Source organism: Kogia breviceps, chromosome 6, assembly GCF_026419965.1.
Source record: "Kogia breviceps isolate mKogBre1 chromosome 6, mKogBre1 haplotype 1, whole genome shotgun sequence".
Lineage (NCBI taxonomy): Eukaryota > Metazoa > Chordata > Mammalia > Artiodactyla > Physeteridae > Kogia > Kogia breviceps.
Genome location: NC_081315.1, coordinates 105,598,181 through 105,617,045, shown reverse-complemented (window position 1 = coordinate 105,617,045; position 18,865 = coordinate 105,598,181). Strand labels below are relative to the sequence as shown.

At 44.1% G+C, this 18,865-nt stretch overlaps 1 protein-coding gene across 4 annotated transcripts in view; it reads left to right on the top strand.

Moving 5' to 3' along the window:
- The first annotated feature begins 1,661 nt into the window (after nucleotides 1–1,661).
- Nucleotides 1,662–18,865, top strand: part of CC2D2A (coiled-coil and C2 domain containing 2A) — a 136,590-nt gene continuing 119,386 nt past the window's right edge. For 2 of the 4 annotated variants that reach the window (XM_067036370.1, XM_067036369.1), the window contains exons 1-4: nucleotides 1,662–1,828; nucleotides 7,205–7,264; nucleotides 10,176–10,259; nucleotides 12,490–12,613. In XM_067036370.1, coding sequence (XP_066892471.1) covers nucleotides 7,226–7,264; nucleotides 10,176–10,259; nucleotides 12,490–12,613 — 247 coding nt within the window. In that variant the 5' untranslated portion in view covers nucleotides 1,662–1,828; nucleotides 7,205–7,225. Of the gene's footprint in view, nucleotides 1,829–7,204; nucleotides 7,265–10,175; nucleotides 10,260–10,589; nucleotides 10,765–12,489; nucleotides 12,614–18,865 lie in introns of those variants that run through there. The other 2 variants (XM_067036372.1, XM_067036371.1) reach the window with 1 other exon arrangement.

Sequence of the window (18,865 nt, the reverse complement as noted above, 5' to 3'; positions counted from 1 at the left end):
TTCCTCAGGCTTCCAGGGGTCAGGGAGGGTCCTGAGGACCTAGCCCCACTATACATAGATTTTCACATTTTCTTGCATTCTCAGCCCCAGAGCCTCCCCACTTTCCTTGGTACCTGACTGTATTCATTTCCTGGGGCTGTCATACAAAGTACCACAGGCTGGGTGGCTCAAAACAACCGAACTTTATTGTCTTGCCATTGAGGAGACTAGGATAAGAAATCAAGGTTTTGGAGGGTTGGTTTCCTCTGAGGGCTGTGAGGGAGAATCAGTTCCAGGCCTCACTCCCAGCTCCTGGTGGCCTCACATTCCTCGGCTGATAGACGATGTTCTCCCTGTGCCTTCACAGGTCTTTCCTCTGTGCATGGCTGCCTGTGCCCAAATCCCCCCTTTTTAAAAGGACACGGTCCTATTGGATCAGGGCCCACCCTAATGACCTCATCTTAAATTGACTACCTCTTTAAAGACCTTATCTCCAAATAAGGTCACATTCTGAAGTACTAGGGGTTAGGACTTGAACATATCTTTCTGGGAGACACAACTCAGCCCATCACACTGCGGAGCCAAATCTGGAGCCCTCTCTGAAGTTCTGCAGGCAGATCAGCTCATTTCCTCATTTCCATGCCTACCTGACCACCCCACCCCACCCCAGACACACACAGGTACACACAGAGGCACACACACACGTACACACACAGACAGAAATGCAAAGACACACACACAGACACACACACGTACACATACAGACAGAAATGCAAAGACATACAGACAGAAATGCAAGGACACACACACAGACCCACACACGTACACATACAGACAGAAATGCAAAGACACACACACAGACAGAAATGTAAAGACACACACACAGGCACAGACACACATACAGACAGAAATGCAAAGACACAGACACGCACAACATATACATACAGACAGAAATGCAGACACACACACAGATACATACACACATACACACTCCAACTTAGATACAGACACAGATTCACAGACACAGACACACGAGACACATACCCACACACAGACATACAAACAGATATACAGATACACACATAGACACAAACACACACACAGGCACACACAGGTCCACACAGATATACACACACACACACGCACACATGCTAGTATACTTGGAGGGTGGCTTTTTTGGTCTGTTCATTCCATTACTCTGCCATCTTCTTTGCCTCTTTGCCCATTTCCTTTGCTTTTGGGGCCCTAACAGTGATATCCTCGTTCAGTAAGTTCAGTGGGATTCAGAGAATAAGCAGAGATTCCTCTTGTACATTCAATTTTCCACGTTTAACCAAACACGCTCCAGAGCAACCTCCAGGGAGCCTGTGCAGCAGATAAGTTAGACATCCTTGCCCTGTAATGACGACCTTCACTGACTCTAAGCCACCCACCTCTGAGCATTGCCTGTCGTTGACCAGAAATGCCCAGCAACCAGATGCTGTAAGGGAAGGGACAGCTCCGAAAGCTTGACCTCATTTCTGCCCAGCTCCCCCATGCTGATTCCCTTTGTGCTTCTCCTGTACGCTGTGCACCTCTGCTCACCCTGTGCATGTGTGTTCCTCTGCTAGAGTAACCTGTCACTTTAAAAGAAAAAAAAAGCCACCTAGTGACCTTCCTTAGGAACGGGTTGCTAAGCGGGTGTTTTTGCTGAGACGTGGCTGCAGCTTCCCATGGAGCAGCCCAGGGGCCGCCCCAACGTTCAGCCTTTCCCTCTGGATTTTCTAGAAGATTCAACAGTGAGACACATTCCACTTTCCCTTCATCCCAGGAAGGAGAATCTGCAAAGTGCCTTTTAAAGTTCCTTAAGGTAAATCACTTTTTCGCGGGAGCTGGGCTGCAGCAGTGCAATCCTGCTTTCAGCTACCAGGCTTGGAGTTCAGCCTCTCCCTTGGACACCCTGAGCCTAATGAATTGTAAATGTAGGGGTCCTCATCATTATTATTTACATTTTACTTTCTGGAATGGAAATGTACAGTATGACTTGGGCTGCTTTGATTTGAGCCACTGCCTGGTGTCTGGTTTGCAGGAAATTAAGTCCGGCTCATAACAGCCCCTGGGAGGAATTTCTTCCAAAGCTGTCTCTGCTTCCTTCCTAGGACGTCCACGCCATGCTGGTGCATTCTGGTCTCCCGGAAACACTGGCTGCTGGTTGCATTTCTGGGCCTTTTAGTTCAAATTGGTTCGAGGGACGAAATACTAGTTATTGCAAGCTTCACTTTCCTTGGCATTAGACAGAGGAAGATCCGTTATAGACAAAGGCTGGCTGCTCTCTCCAAAAGACCACAAGGAAATCTACCGGCTGTGTTTAAACGGATTGTTTCCCTTTGTTGCAAAGAGGGGCTCTGAAAGGCTGATAAAGTCGAATGGGAAATACATGTATGTTATTGGATTTTCATATAAACTTTCCTGCAAGTAAATTCAGAACCCGAACGAAATCTCTTTCAAATGGATCTCCTAGAGCTCTTTTAGGGAGTCATTCATTCAAAAATGTATTGATCATCAACAATGCACCAGGCTGCAGTAAGGTGCTGAAGTTTCGAGTGTGCAAAAATGAACTAGAGCAGGTCAGAAGCTCAGAGTTTACTGGGAAGACAGACCTATAAACAGATAATAACAGTACAATGAGCTAAGCGCCATAAGAGATTTATGAAAGGGTTTGGTGCTTAAAGCACAGCAGGATGACTCCCAGGGAGGATCTGGGAGCACACAGTTCATCAGATAAATGCACTGGGTATATGTCACATCACACAGCTCAAATGCAGTATCTATGCTCTTTGAAGACAATATACATTATATGGAGCTGATGAAATGATTCTATAAAGCTATTTGTCACTCACCTTTTACTACAGGAAGCTGTGGCTGGAATAACTTGGAGAATTAGGAAATGAAATCAAACAGGGTGTGCATGGCACCTGCCCAGTGTTCCAGGATCTAACAGGATCAGACAGAAAAGGCTAAATGCTGTGCACAGGGAGAAAATGCTCATAGGTGTGAGGACAGGGGATGGTTTCAGAAACACTATAAAAGGAAACAGAAAAAATACTGCCCTGGGTGCAGCTGCAGCATGGGAGAGAGGGCATATTGGTTATTGGTGCCACAAATTCAAAGTTGAGAACCAAAGACGGTAATGGGGAATTTGACGTCACCTAAGGTCTTTCCTACTACCCTCATTCCTGTCCCCTAACTGCTTTTGCCCTCCTCATTCTTTTCTTCTACATTGCACCTCTACCACGTCCGTCACCTTTTCTTAATAATAACACTTACTTCCCAGTATTGAGAGCCTGGCCATGCTACGCATTTTACTACACATATTCTATCATTTAACCCTGATAAAATAATCACTCATTGAGGTAGGAATTATGATCACAAGTTTACAGGTACAGAAGTGTATCTCAGAGGGATGAAGGCATTGCTCCGAGATCACACAGCTGATAAACAGAGCTGGAATTTGAATCCAGGTTCGCATAATTTTTTACAAAGGTCTCACTCTTTCTATAAACCCATGTCTTCACTGTTCTGGAGAAGGACGCATATACTGTATTATCTTCTAAACAGCCAAGGTTGAAAAGCATTGCATACAATGCCGCCCTTTTCATATACATTCATTCCTTTTTCTCTGCTTCTTTAGAATTTACCACAAGACCCTCTGGACAGGACTCTGATCCTCTGATGACCCTCAGAGATAGTCCATTTGTTTGGATGAAGGCGTCAGTACTTTCCTTGAAAAATATCTTTGGTTTTCTGCATTGAGTTAAACTAAATACATCGTTGACCTAAAGTAGCCAAAGCCCTTTCCCACAGGGGCAATTCTCTGTGCTTTTCAATTGTAAATATTTCGAGAATAGTGGACTAACATAGAAGAGTTACTGATATTGCAAAACCAGAATAAACGTTGAGACAGAGAGGTAGGGGGACATGGAGGAGGACTCTGGAATCACAGATTCTCGGGGCCAAGTTCTGATTGTGACATTTAATAACCATAATGGCAAAGCATGCAACCTGTCAGAGGCTAACCTCAGAGGAAACCTCCATTTCCACATGCGCAAATTGAGGCATATGCTACTAAGCTGGAAGTGTTTTTGTGAGCCCGAGTGATAATGTATATCTAGAGAGAGAACAAAATAAGTCTGCAGTAAATCACGGCTCTTATTTTGATGTTGCCAATAGGAATATATTAACAAACACTCAACGTACATGATGATGACAAGCTGCATATTAAAGTTGCAGAGTATTGAATTGTTTTCTTAGCAACAGTTCTCATAAAAACATAAATTTTGATGTCATTTGATTTCCTTAGAAACTCATTCAAAGGTAATGATCAGGAAAAATGAGGAGAAAAAAATCAACGCCATTATATTTTTCATTTTCTGTTTCTTTCCATGTAACATTTTTTAACTTGTTGAGAATCTTTTTTTTTCTTAGTTACTAAAATATTTCACAGTTCTTTTTTTTTTTTTCCACTTCATAATTACCACTGTTTCAGGGAGCTCCCTTACCCTGTAGAATTTTATTTTTATTATCTGCCCCCGATTCTCTCTAGATTTCCTCCTCACTCTTTTAATATCTTAGTTGCTTTCACCATTTCCTTTCCTCCATATTTTACAGCCTGGGAGGAGTGCTGGACTGGAGACAATAGAATTTCAGATGCTTTGTTTCCCTTTAAGGTGCTAATTCTCCGTTAGGGTAAATGAAACCTTGAAGGCTTCAGATGAGCTGCTTACATGACCAAGTCCCAGTTAAGATTCAGATTCCATAGCTATTAGAAGGGCTTATGATTTGTCAGCCTTGCTGTTTCTCCCCATGTTCTCTCATTTAATCTTCACAGCAGCCCAAGGAGGACAAGGAAGCTTTGAAGGCCTTCAGAATGTGGCCAAGGAAGACACAGCCAATAAAGAGTAATTTAGTCATTCATTCAACAAAATTTACTGTGTCTATTGAGAGCCATAGTCCTAGGCTCTGGGGCTAAACAATGAGCAAATGATCCTGCCCTCTTGTAGCTTATCTTTTAATGAGAATGGGCAGACAATAACAAATAAATATGTATGTCAACTGGTGATAAGTACTACGAAAAAAGAAATCGCTGTAAGGTGGTTAGGGAGCTCCAGGAGGGTGAGGGTGGGAGATTATCATTGTTTGTTTTTTGTTTGTTTGTTTTTTGTGGTACGCAGGCCTCTCACTGTTGTGGCCTCTCCCGTTGCGGAGCACAGGCTCTGGACGCGCAGGGTCAGCGGCCACGGCTCACGGGCCCAGCCGCTCCGCGGCATGTGGGATCTTCCCGGACTGGGACACGAACCCGTGTCCCCTGCATCGGCAGGCGGATTCTCAACCACTGCGCCACCAGGGAAGCCCTGGGAGATTATCATTGTACTGTGAGTGTTCAGGGAAGATCTCTCTGATAAAATGAAATCTGAGCAGTCCTGAAGGAAATGAAAAGAGAGAGAACAGAGTAGACGTCTTGGGAAAGAGAGTTCTAGGCAGAGCAAGTGCAAAGGCCCTGAGGCAAGAAGATTCAAGGGCAGATCATGGAGGGGCTTGTAGGCCATTGAAGGATTTTGGATTTAACTCTGTTAAGAGAAGGAAGTCACTGAAGAATTTTGAGCAGAGGAAGGACATGATCTCACTTATATGTTAAACAATTCACTCTGGCTTCAATACAGAGAATGGATTGTAGGTAAGTGTGGTGGGAAGCAAAGATGTCAGGAGACTCTTACAAAAAACCCTGAGAGACAACGGTACTGGACCAGGGTGGTAACAGTGAACTGCTTAAAGGTGGTGGGATTGTCAATGTAATGTGAAGGCGAAGACGGCAGGGTTTCTGATGGATTGGATGTGGTGTGTCATGTGAGAGCCAGAGAGGATTCAAGAATGACTCCCAGGTTTCTGGCCTGGGAGAAACATAGGATTCTGTGTATAGCAACAAGGAAGGTTGCAGGACAAGCAGATTCAGGGGTGATGACAAGGAGCTCCGTTTGGGGCATGTTAAGCCAAGGGAAGGTGTCCATCAAGAGCTTGGATATTTGATTCTGGAGTTCTGGGGAGACGTTTGGGCCCTGGGTGTAAATTCGGGGAGCATCAGTAGATTGACGGTATTTAAAGCCAAGAGACAGGACCATCTCACCAAGGGAATGAGGCAAGGCTGAGCCCCAGGCACTGTCACACGTGGTGCTTGGAAGATGAGAAGAAACCAGCCGAGGAATCTGAACAGGAGAAGCAGTGGGTAGGGGGAGAACCTGGAGAGAGCATGTCTGAGAAGCCAAGTGAAGGAGATATTGCAAGAAAAAGGAAGCAACTGGTCACTTTCGTTACTAAATGCCTCTGACAGGGCAACTAAGGTGAGGGCTGAGGATTGATCATAAGATGTGGTGATGCGGGGGTCCTTGGAGATGCTGGCAAGAGCAGTTCCAGGGAGCGCTACGCTCAGAAAACTGATTTGGAAAGACAGGGTTTGAGGATTTTTCTTTTAGAGGGTTGAACAACTGAGTAACAGCTAGAAAGAGATGTGAAGCCCAGAGAGAGCTTTTTAAGGAAGGGGCCTTTGTACATGGATAGGAATGAACCAAAAGAGCAGGAAGAAATGACTATGCAGGTGAAAGGGGAAACTGTCCAGATCAAGGCCCTGGAGGGGGCGGGAGCGGTGCCCAGGCAGAAACCCTGGCCCAGATGGAAGCAGGGAGAGACCACAGGAGCAAGTGGAAGCAGAGGGGAGGACATGACTCAGTGGGGTGAGACAGGGGGATGGGGATGGGGGAGGGTCCATCTCTGGCTTTATCTCTTTGCTCTTGAAAGGAGAACAAAGGCCAAGGGTAGAGAGTGAAGGGGGATGGGAAGGTGAAGGTTTGAGTGGAGAGGAGAGGCTGTGAAATAGTCCTTCAGGAGTTGGATTCCTACCAAGGTCATCTGACAGGAAGGGCAGAAACTTCTCCTGGCTTCCACCTCCTACACAGGAGAGCCAAGCTCTTTGATAGGCTCGTGGGGACAGAGGGTCCAGCCTCCTTCCTTCTCCTCTGGGGCTCATGTCCACCAATCCTGGGAAGTAAGAATGCATTCCTTGTGGATGCAACGTCTACTCAGTTCAAACACTTCACTAACCATCAAGGTCAGCTTCAGCGTTATCAGTAGTAAGAAGAAAGATGTTTCACTGAGTTCAAAGGGGCTGACTTCTTCTTTGGTCTTTGCCTGTCAGGAAGGAGCCATCACAGCTAAAATGAAGCCCAAGGAAGAAAAAGTGAAAATCATTACAGAGGTGAGTGATGGCTTAGATGTCTCCAAGGGATGTGTCTTTGTGTGTGCATGCTCGTGTCACACGTGTTGGTGAGTGAGGAAGTTAGGCCAGCAACGAGCATTTATTGCACACCTACTGCATGCAGAAGGTGCTACCTTGGGCACACGGAGGAGAAGAGGGGTGCATGCAGCCCTGCAGGTGCTCCAGGATTGAGGGCTCTGAAGCTGCTTTGTCACCATTTCGTGAATTCCAACAGACAGCAGTTCTGAGTTACCACCTAAAGGGTCCAGTTCTGCTGAATCACATTGATGTCTTTTTTTTTTTTTTTGATTATAGTTGATTTACAATGTTGTGTTAGTTTCAGGTACACAGCAAAGTGATTCACTTATACATATACGTAGATTCATTCTTTTTCAGTAAAGCACATTGATTTCTAAAGAAATTCAAAATGAGGATAACAACTGTTGATTATAACCACTTATAAAATCCTCACGGAGTCCTGCAATTTCTAACTCATTTTGTGCAAAACATCATTAAACACTGCCTGGACCAGAGGAGCGAAGCCTTCTCCAGTTTGGAGACCAGAGACCTGAGAACAGAAGAGAAAGTATTCCTCTCAATCCTCGCTTCTCTCTTGGCTCTAGGGCTCAGTAGAGGCAGAAATGGGGACAATATGCTATTTCCAATAGGAACTTCAAAAAGCCTGAAGGAACCCAGATGAAACCACACAGATTAACTTTAAGCAAGATATCAAGTACTGACAACTTACCTACATCTACATGTGCTCATTCATTCACACAACACATATTCATTGTGCCTCTGGTCCCTGGAGATAAAGCAGTGAAGAAAACCCTGAGCTCTCCTGGAGTTCACATTCAGTCTAATTTGAGGTCCTACGGGAGAGTTTTCCATTGACAGAGGATCAAAACATTATTGGAAAGCCAAAAAAAAAAAAAAAAAAAAAAAAGCTTGATGTATATTTCTCCCAAGTCCATTCTAAACCAATAAGAATTTAGACTTGAATTAAGAGCCACAGTTGCACACCTCAATATTATCATCTTATCTAAATCCTGATAGGCTCTGAAGAAGGAGGCCTGAGTGCGGGTGGGGCTTGCACCCAGAGGATGAGTCAGAGCAATCAGGTCCCTTAGACAAAGAAAAAGCCCAAGCCACGCCCACTCCCTGGTTGGGACCTCAGTTCCCTCCTCTGCATCTGAAGCTCAGGTCTTCTCTAAACAGATGGCCAAGGCACTGATGAATGGTTGAAGCCTAGCCCAGCAACCTGCATGCCATTTCTTTGAAATCTTATATGATTAAAACCCATGCTTTGTGTTCCAAATTTGTTTCAGTATAAAAACAAAAATTTCCCAATTTTAGAAAAAAAAATGTCTAATAAATCCAGAACACCAGAAGAGGTTCTGGGTTTATCTTGCAACTTCTTTTATACCCCAATGTACTTGTGCCCTGGTTTATAAAACTCAAACTAGAAAACTTTAAAACTTCAAACTTAAGAGGCTTCAGCTCTAACATTTTATGACTAAAACTTTAGAAAGCATAATATGGAAAAAGAAATGAAGTTGACACTGTTAAAGGATTTCTCCCTTTTCAGCACTCCCACACTGTTGGTGGGAATGTAAATTGGTACAGCCACTATGGAAAACAGTATGGAGGTTCCTTAAAAAACTAAAAATAGTAATACCATATGACCCAGCAATCCCACTCCTAGGCAAATACGCAGAAAAAATCTTAATTTGAAAAGATACATGTGCCCCAATGTTCATTGCAGTACTATTTACAATAGCCAGGACATGGAAGCAAACTAAATGTCCATCAACAGAGGAATGAATAAAGAAGATGTGGTACATATATACAATGGAATATTACTCAGCCATAAAAAAGAACAAAATAATGCCATTTGCAGCAACATGGATGGACCTAAAGATAGTCATACTGAGTGAAGTAAGTCAGGTACAGAAAGACAAATCATATGATACTGCTTATATGTAGAATCTAAAAAAAGGATACAAATAAACTTATTTACAAAACAGAAGTAGAGTTACAGATATAGAAAACAAACTTATGGTTACCCGGGGATAAGGGAGGGGGAGAGCAATAGATTGGGAGATGGGGATAGACATACACACGCTACTATATATAAAATAGGTAACTAATAAGAACTTACTGTACAGCACAGGGAGTTCTACTCAATACTCTGTAATGACCCATATGGGAAAAGAATCTTTAAAAAGAGTAGATATATGTATAACTGATTCACTTTCTGTACACCTGAAACTAACAAAACATTGTAAATCAACTATACTCCAAGAAAAATTTAAAACAAAACAAAACACAAAAAGGATTTCTCCCTTTTCAAAAAGACCTGAAAAAATTTGCGTTAAATACAAACTTCCACCGTGATTTAAAACGTATCCTCATTATTCTCTACCTGATAGTAAGGCTGGGGAGCAGAGAAGCCCAACCCTGCAAACCCCTAGTGTGATTCTGATATCATCCTGGGCCAGAGGCCTCCATCCGGGTCAGTACATCAGTCCTGGCAGATTCACTTGTTCGTGGCCTTCATTAGATTATGACTTTTGAGGGAAGTCACCTCCTGTACCTCTGTGCGCCCAAGGCCTGGAACACAGTAAAGCAGTCAATAAATGCCCTGGGCATGAATAAGCACCTGGGTCGATGGAAGCTCCAACACCATATCATTGACCATCTTTCCATTTGGATACAACTTTTGAGAAGAGTAGATGATGATGTCTGTCCACTGTCCCTTCGTTCACACTCAACTTTAGTGGGTGGAGGCCCCAGGACAAGACAGTCATTTTAACACCTAAAAATCTCACCCCTCTTCCTCACTTATCATTTTTTCCCAATTTACACACACACACTAAGAGATAACTCTTCCATTTGCATCTTAACAAAGGAGTTCATTGAAGACAGTGAGGATGCAGATGAGCGAAGACAGAAGAGGACCACGAAGGTTCCAAGACAAAAAGGAAAGAAGCAGGTAGGGAATGACAGAAGCACTTGTCTGTCTACTGGGCTGTCAGTTAACAGCTCATTGCACCCCGAGAGGCCATACAGCCTCCTGTGGGTACAAGCACTTGGCCTTCTCTGGGAGAGGCAGGGATGCCAGTGGATGGTGCAGGTGAAGGACCCTATGTGGGGCCTCATGGATGACTCTCACCATGAAGCCATGGGCAGTATTTGGAGCATGTTTCCTCCAAGGTTTTTCCCATCCCCTGAGAGAGAAGTTTAGAAATGCTGAAATAAGCCCCTTTAGTGCTGTCCTCAAAGGCCATAAACTAAGACCAGCGGTAGATGGCAGTGCAGGATTACAAATCTCAGGGAACTTCCACTTTCCCAGCTCCAAGCCCAAATTCTGCCTCAGTCTAAACCGAAGACAACCCCCATCTCCCAGGCCTGCTGGAGGTCCCTCCCCTGGCTCTGCCCTCGACAGAAGTTGCCCTCCTTGGCCGTGAACATCCCTATACAAGGTCCACCTTCTCCAGGTAAATAGACGCCCTTGGAAAGGAGGTCGGGAAGATTTTGCGGAGGGGCGATTGGTTTGGAATAATCCAGATGCCAGCAGGGGAGGGAGGGAGGGGGAAGGAGCGCCATTTTGAGCCGGCAGCCACGTGATGGGGCCGCCTGGAGAGGGGGGGGCCGGGGCGGCAGGGAGAGCACCAGGAGAGCCGAAGTCAGGGGAGAAACCCCTTTTCAGCTCTCCCCTCGCCCAGCACAATCCCGTTGGAACAAGCTGGGCCAAGGAAACTCCTTCTCTGTAGCTGGGATGGAGTGGCCCAGAGGAGGGCCCAGGGCGGCTGGAGGTGCTACCTGGCCTTGTGGCTGGGCCCTCTGGCCACTCAGGGACTTTAACCCCTTCCTGCAGGGTCAGCCGGGGCCTCTGCAGCCTGGGCCATGGGGCCCAACGAGGCGTCAGATGAGCCAGTACAAATGGAAAGCGCTCAAGTCCTTAGCTCCAAGGCCACGGGCACAGTAAGCAATGGTGACCAGGGCTAGGGACCTGGAGCTTGGACTGAACCGGCGGGAAAGGAGCAGGGATGGAAAGAAGACACTTTCTGTGTCCTAGGTGTGGCACTTTCCTGAGACATCATCTTATTCCTTGAACTGCACAAAGACCCCTGATCAGACAATGAACGTGCAGTCTTTGGAGCTTTGTGAGAAATCTGGATAGTGTTTCTTAACCCCAGCGGCACTTCAGAATCACTTGGGGATTTTTTTTTTTTTTTTGTAAGTCAAATGCCTCAGGTCCACTGCAGGCCATTTATTTAAGTCAGAATGTCTGTGCTTTACAAAGTGCCTATACATAGCAGCATCTCAGTGAATGGGCTATTTTTATTTCCCTTCTTTTATGGATGAGGAATGAAGTTAGGAAGTCCGATAACTCGCTGGAGTCCCACAGTAAATCTGAGTTTGGAGGCAAGCCTTTGTCTGGCCCAAAGGCCATCACTCACCTGGGGCCTGCACTGCCACTTTTGCTCACCAGTCTGCCCTCTTCTGAGAGTTTGGGGAAGGAACCAGAGGCTGTTCTTTGCCCTGGATTAACCAGGGACACTTTGAAAGCTGTTTCCAAATGAGTTGGAGCTGGGATCAAATAGTTTGGTTGTGATTTTTCTGTTTCCCTTTCCCTCCAAATTTCTGCAGACCTCTACACATTAAACCTAGAAAAAGTGAAAATATTCATTTTTTAAATTTTCTTTTTAAATTCATTTCTTCATTTTATTTTTTTGTTGCGTTGGGTCTTTGTTGCTGCGCATGGGCTTTCTCTAGTTGCGGCGAGCGGGGGTCACTCATTGCAGTGCGCGGGCTTCTCACTGCAGTGGCCTCTCGTTGTGGAGCACGGGTTCTAGGGCTCAGTAGTTGTGGCGCAAGGGCTTAGTTGCTCCGTGGCATGTGGGATCTTCCCAGACCAGGGCACAAACGTGCGTCCCCTGCATTGGCAGGCGGACTCCTAACCACTGAGCCACCAGGGAAGTCACTGTGCCACCTGGGTCATCTCCCCAAGAAACCTCTTGGAGAAAATCAGGATCAGCACTGCTTCCTGTGGGGATAGGTGATCATGACCACAGTGACTCAGGTGACACAGACCACAGTTATCTAGATCTGAAGAGGATTAAGGCCTGTCCCCTTACTAAGCGGCCCACCTCATCCTGAGATAGCATCTGAGTCAACCGAAGCCCTGAGATTCACAACCTCTGACCATCTGCCCACAGCTGTCGGCTGCTGGCCCCAAGGAAATGGTGTCTGAAAAATCCCATCCAGATGACCAGCAGGAGCCCGTGCAGGAAGGTTCTGACACTCGCCTCCTGGGCATGACGAGCCGACGAGGCCCACGGAGTAAGTTCTGTCAACCAGTATTAATTGCCTCCTGGGGTCAGCACAGAGCATCGTGGGGATTTTCCATGGGTATTATTTTTTGTACGTGTCCACCGCCCTCCACAGCGTTTTACCCCAATTCTAGGCAATTTCTAAGTTCACCTCTGTCTGGGAGACAGGACACAGCCCCAGGACATATTTACATAACCACATAATTTTGAAGCATTCATTGAAATAGAAATGGTGCAAATAATCAAATAGGTAGACATTCAAGGGTGGGTGAAATAGGAAGGCATATTTGTCAATGAAATAGTACTAGAATCAGATGTTGGAAAACCTGAGGATATTTCTGAGGCTCTCGGAGATCCTGCCCCTCGAGGACCCTTTCTCTTATCCATCCCTCACCCCACCCCCCAACACACACACACACACACACACACACACACACACACACACACACACACACACACACTCCCTTCCCCCTCCAGGAACTGTGGCTTGTATTTTACAGCATTACTTTTCCCCATCACAGTGACCATCATTCATTCTCTGCTCATTGTAGGGAAAATTATTACCCCTCACTTGTCGCTTTTCTTGAACAGTGGATTAGACCAGAGAAGAAGGCGTGTTACACTTTTCAACTGTTACATAATTATTACTCTATTTTTCTGCAGCTGAGCTGGGGAATAAAGTAACTATTGGAAATTAGAGGGCTTTGGAAGCAAGATCATCTGAAGTCCAACCCTAAGAAAAATGTGGTTCCCATCCAAGAACAATTACATAGTAGAACTGTTACCAGTTAGTAAAGTAGAACCAAACTTTATCCCACATATAACTTTATCCCATATGGCTGCTTCATTTTCTAAATGGGTAAAATTATTCATTATTGAAGATTACAGTTTGTCTTAGTGTGCTCAGGCTGCCATAACAAAATATACCATAGACTGAGTAGCTCCAACAACAGACATTTATTTTCTCACAATTCTGGAGGCTGGAAGTCTAAGATCAGGGTGCCCGTGTGGTCACTTTCCAGTGAATCCTCTCTTCCTGGCTTGTAGGCAGCTGGCATCTCCCTGTGTGCTCACTTTGGTGTCTCTTCCTATAAGGATGCTAATCCTATTATATTAGGGCCCCACCATATAACCTCGTTTAACCTTCATTACCTCCTTAGAGGCCCTGTCTCCAAATATAGTCACATTGAGGGTTAGGGCTTCAACGTATGAATTTGTGGGGCCACAATTCTGTCCATAGCACAACTATTGAATATTTAAGTAGTTGTTTTAAAATCAAGAGAAAAAATGTCAGAGAGCATGGCCAGTAATAAAGGCTCTGTAGCATAATGAAAAGTGAATTATTTCCTTCTTCCTAAAATGGGGGAAATACTCTTCACTGTCACCATTGGGATGATTGTAAGGATCAAATCAAGAAAAGGATGTGGAAATATTTTAAATAGTGTGCACAGTTTTAAATATTTAAATAGTACACACTAGTATTTAAAATAGATAAACAGTAACTAAGGTGTGATAGAATTAGATAATAGACAATCTATGCATTAGTCCAAAAGGAAAAAATTTTAAAACACAATTTATTAAAAAAAAACACACACAATTTATGATTTGAAGAAGGAAAGAACAGTACAAGGCTAAGATGTGCCTGCCTGAGCAAGGTCATGACCAGCCAGTCTCTGGGCAGCTCAGGGCAGAGCTGGAGGCTGTTGCTGATTTGGCAGCACTGGTGGGCCAAGATGTAGAGAAAATCCCTGGGAGTGAGATGGGGGCACCTGATGGATTAGAAGCCTGGGTAGACAGGCATCAGTTAGAAATGAGAGGTCAAGACCAGCAGAAAGTCAGCCATGTGGTCAAGAGAGCAGAATAGGTCTCATTCAGCATGTCAACACACATTAGAGCGAGAATGCAAGGAAAGCAACATGAGGAGTCTGGACCTGAGACAGGAAGGGCAAGGTGCAGAGCAGAAGCAATAGAGGATATGCAGGTGTCTCCCTGGTAGAGTGTTGGCGGGAGAGGACTCCAGAGGGCTCTAAAACACCCGATGTGTGCAGAATATAGTGCGTCCAGGAGCAGTTGCGTCTTATAGGACCTCACCTGGGAAATCACCCACCCACTAAGCAGGAAACTAAGTCCAGCCCATCTTCAGGGGGAGGGAAATTTGGCTCCACCTTTAAAGAGAGGTGTGTCAAAGAAATTTATGGGCATATATTTAAACCACCACATTCAACTTTCTTTAAATCTATACTCAGAAATCTGTAATGAACATCACATAAAATCCACACTCTTCTTTGTTCTGAGTTCTGAGAGCCTATGTGATCTGGCCCTTTCCAATTTTACTCCCACTCTTCTCCAATATGACTCCACCCTGGTTGACTGTTACTGGGCTCTGAATGCCTTGTGGCCACCTGGGCATTCCCAGGCTTTGGTTCCCACTCAGAAAGCTCTCCACCCATCTCTTTATTAAGCTTGTGACAGAAAAGCAATACAGTTGTATCCATTAAGGCCTCGGTCTTTGGTGTCAGACAAGTGTGTGTACCAGTCTATACCTGTTACTTTCTTACTTGCTTGGGCAAGTTTCCCCACCTCCTTAAACTTCAGTTTCTTTATCTGCAAAGTAGGGACAAGAATAAAAGGCCTTAATACCCCCACAGAGTTTATATTCCAGCTGGAGGGTTAGAGAGAAAAAGAGAAAGCAAATTTAAAAAAAGATAAATATACAGTATGGCCAGTGGTGAGAAGTGCTACAGAGAAACATAAAGAATTGGCTGGACGGGACTACAGTGGAGGTGAGAGGAAGTGTTGTTGTTGTATGAAAGGTCATCAGGGGAAGCCCTCTCCAGTGAGATGTTTGTGCAGAGTCCTGAAGGAAATGTGAGACCCCTGAGGAAAGTGGGCTTAAAGCAAGAGTCTTCTTGGTGTGTTTAAGGAACAACAAGGATGCCAGAGTGGTTGACAGACAGCGAGCAAGAGGAAGAAGAACGAAATTAGATCCGAAGGGAACTGCAAATATCTTCTCCCATTCCACAGTTGGTCTTTGTATTCTATTGATTGTGTCCTTTGGTGCGAAGAAGTTTTTAAGTTTGAGGTGGTCCCATTTGTCTGTATTTGCCTTTGTTGCCTGTGCTTTTGGTGTCACATCCAAGAAGTCATTAACAAACTCAATGTCATGAAGATTTCCTCTGTTTTCTTCTAGGAGTTTTATAACCTTAGGTCTCACATTTAGGTCTTTAATCCTTTCTGAGTTTATTGTGTAAGGTAAGGGTCAACTTCATTCTTTTGCACGTGGATAGCCAGTTTCTCAACACCGTTTGTTGAAGATACTGTATTTTCCCCATTGAGTGGTCTTGGCATCCTTGTTGAAGATTATTTGACCACATACACATGGTTTTACTTCTGGTTCTCTATTCTATCCCATTGTTCTATATGTCTGTCTTTATGCCGGTACCACACTCTTTTAATAGATGTAACTTTATAATATGTTTTGAAATCAGGATGCCTGAGCCTCCAATTTTATTGTTTTTCAAAACTGGTTTGGCTGTTTCAGGGAACCTTAATATTCGATGTGAGTTTTAGGATGAACTTTTCTTAAGAAAAATGCCATTGAGATTGTGATAGGGATTGCATTAAATCTGTTGATTGCCTTGGGTAGTATTGACATTTTAACAATATTAAGTTTTCCAATCAATGAACATGGGGTGACTTTCCATTTGTTTGTGTCTTCTTTAAATTCTTTCAACAGTTTTTTTTATAGTTTACAGCATATAAGTCTTTTGCCTCTTTGGTTAAGTTAATTCTTAAGTGTTTTGCTCTTTTCATGCTATTGTAAATGGAATTGTTTTCTTAGCTTCCTTTTTAGATGTTTCACTGTTAGTGTATAGAAACACAACTGATTTTCCACATTGATTTTCTGTGCTTCGACTTTGCTGAATTTGCTTATTAGTTTCAACATTTTTTGTGTGTGGGAGGGGACTCTAAGGTTTTCTCTATATAAGACAACGTCTTCTGCAAACAGAGATAATTTTACTTCTTCCTTCCCAATCTGGATGCCTTTTGTAACTGTTTCTTACTGTCTTAGTCTGTTTGCTCTGTTAATATAAAACACTATAGACTGGGTGGCTTATAAGCAGCAGAAATTTTGTTTCTCATAGTTCTGGAGCCTGAAAAGTTGAAGATAAAGGCAACAGCAGATCTGATGTCTGATAAGGAGGGCCTGCTTTTTGGTTCATAAGTGGCTGTCTTCTTGCTGTGTTCTCACATGGTAGAAGGGGCAGAGTAGAAGCTCTCTGGGGTCTTTTTCATAAGGGAACTAGTCCCATTCATGAAAGTTCCACCCTTATGACCTAATCACCTTCCAAAGGCCCCATCTCCAAATAGCATCACACTGGGGCATAAACTTCAACATATGAATTTGGAGAGGACACAAACATTCTGTCTATAGCTCTTGCTTAATTGCTCTGGCTTGGATTTCGAGTACTATGTTGACTAGAAGTAAAGTTGGGGGGGGGGGGCATCCCTGCCTTGTTCCTGATCTTAGAGCAGATGCTTTCAGTTTTTCACCACTGAGTATAATGTAAGTTGTGGGCTTTTCATATATGGCCTTTACCATGTTGAAGTAATTTCCTTCTATTCCTAGTTTGTCGAATGTTTTTTATCATAAAAGAATGTTGAATTTTGTCAAATGCTTTTTCTGTATCAATTGAGATGATCATGTGTTTTTGTCCTTTGTTCTAGTAATGAGGTGTATTACACTGATTGATTTTCATATGTGGAACCATCCTGACACCTGCCATGCCCCAAACTTGGGCTAAGACTACTAAATGGTTCAAGAGGCTGTCTCTCATGACCATTTTATAAACGCTACTTACCTACATTTTTCTAGGCAAAACCTCAGATTTGGTGGTTTCCCTAACCCTAGCAAGAAAGTTTATGCTAAGAAAGCTGTGGAACTTTTTAAGCTCATAAGATTTCATTGTATTTTTCTTCTCTAAGCACTTATTGGTTTACCTGAGGCATCCTTCTCTCCCTCAGAAAGAGAAAGAGAGAGAGAGAGAGAGAGAGAGCGAGAGCGAGAGCGAGAGCGAGAGAGAGAGAGAGAGAGAGAGAGAGAGAGAGAGAGAGAAAAGGAAGGAAGAAAGGGAGGGAGGGAGAAAGTAAGAGAGAGAGAAGGAGGGGGGAGGGAGGGAGGGAGGAAGGAAGGGAGAAAACCGGATGATAAATCTGACAGCCTTGAACCCTGAGATCTTAATACCATGTTCTGAGGCACACAGCAAGCTTTCTGATAAGATTTCCAGAAAGATTCCTCATTCTCTTTCTTACTCATATCCCCGTATATTGCCCAAGATTAAGAGAAATAAACATTTCAAGTCAGCAAACATTCCTTGAAACCCATAGAAACTGAAATCAGACTCACTAGAACTTGTTACTACTTTCAGTCATGGGACCTTGAGCAGCAGCCCAGTCTCCCCCAGCCACAGGAGCCTCGTTTATGTTGATAAAAACGAGGATCATAAAAGCCTTGGCTTCGTGCAGCTACTATGACAGTGAAAACTGATGATACACAGAAAGCACCACACATAGGGTCTGGCACATACCTAGTCGCCTTCTCCAGCTGGAAGAAGAGCTTGATGCTAAATAACTAACAAAAATAATTACCTCTTTTGAGCGTTATGATATGGCTGGCACCATGCTGAGGTCATTACATGCATTACATTACTCAGAACAATCCTGTCATCAGGCATTGTTTTATAATTTAGGAAACTAAGGTTCAGAGAGAACCAACAGCTAGAGGTGGTGGAGCCAGAACTCAAACTCCAGTCTTCAGACCTCAGGAACCTGTGTTCTTATTTTTTTTTTTTTTTAATTTATTTCATTGAAGTACAGTTGATTTGCAATGTTGTGTTAATTTCTTTGCTATACAGCAAAGGGTTTGTCATATATATATATATTTTTTCTTTTTCATATTCTTTTCCACTACGGTTTGATAAACCAGGATATTGAATATAGTTCTCTCAGATTATCATACGAAGTGAACCTGTGTTCTTAATTGCTGCACTACAGCATCATTCTATACCAGCAAATCTTAACTCTGATTGGTCTTTAAAGAGAATGGTTGGGCTTCCCTGGTGGCGCAGTGGTTGAGAGTCCACCTGCCGATTCGGAGCGGCTGGGCCATGGCCGCTGGGCCTGTGCGTCCAGGGCCTGTGCGTCCAGAGCCTGTGCTCTGCGGCAGGAGAGGCCACGGCAGTGAGAGGCCCGCATACCGGGG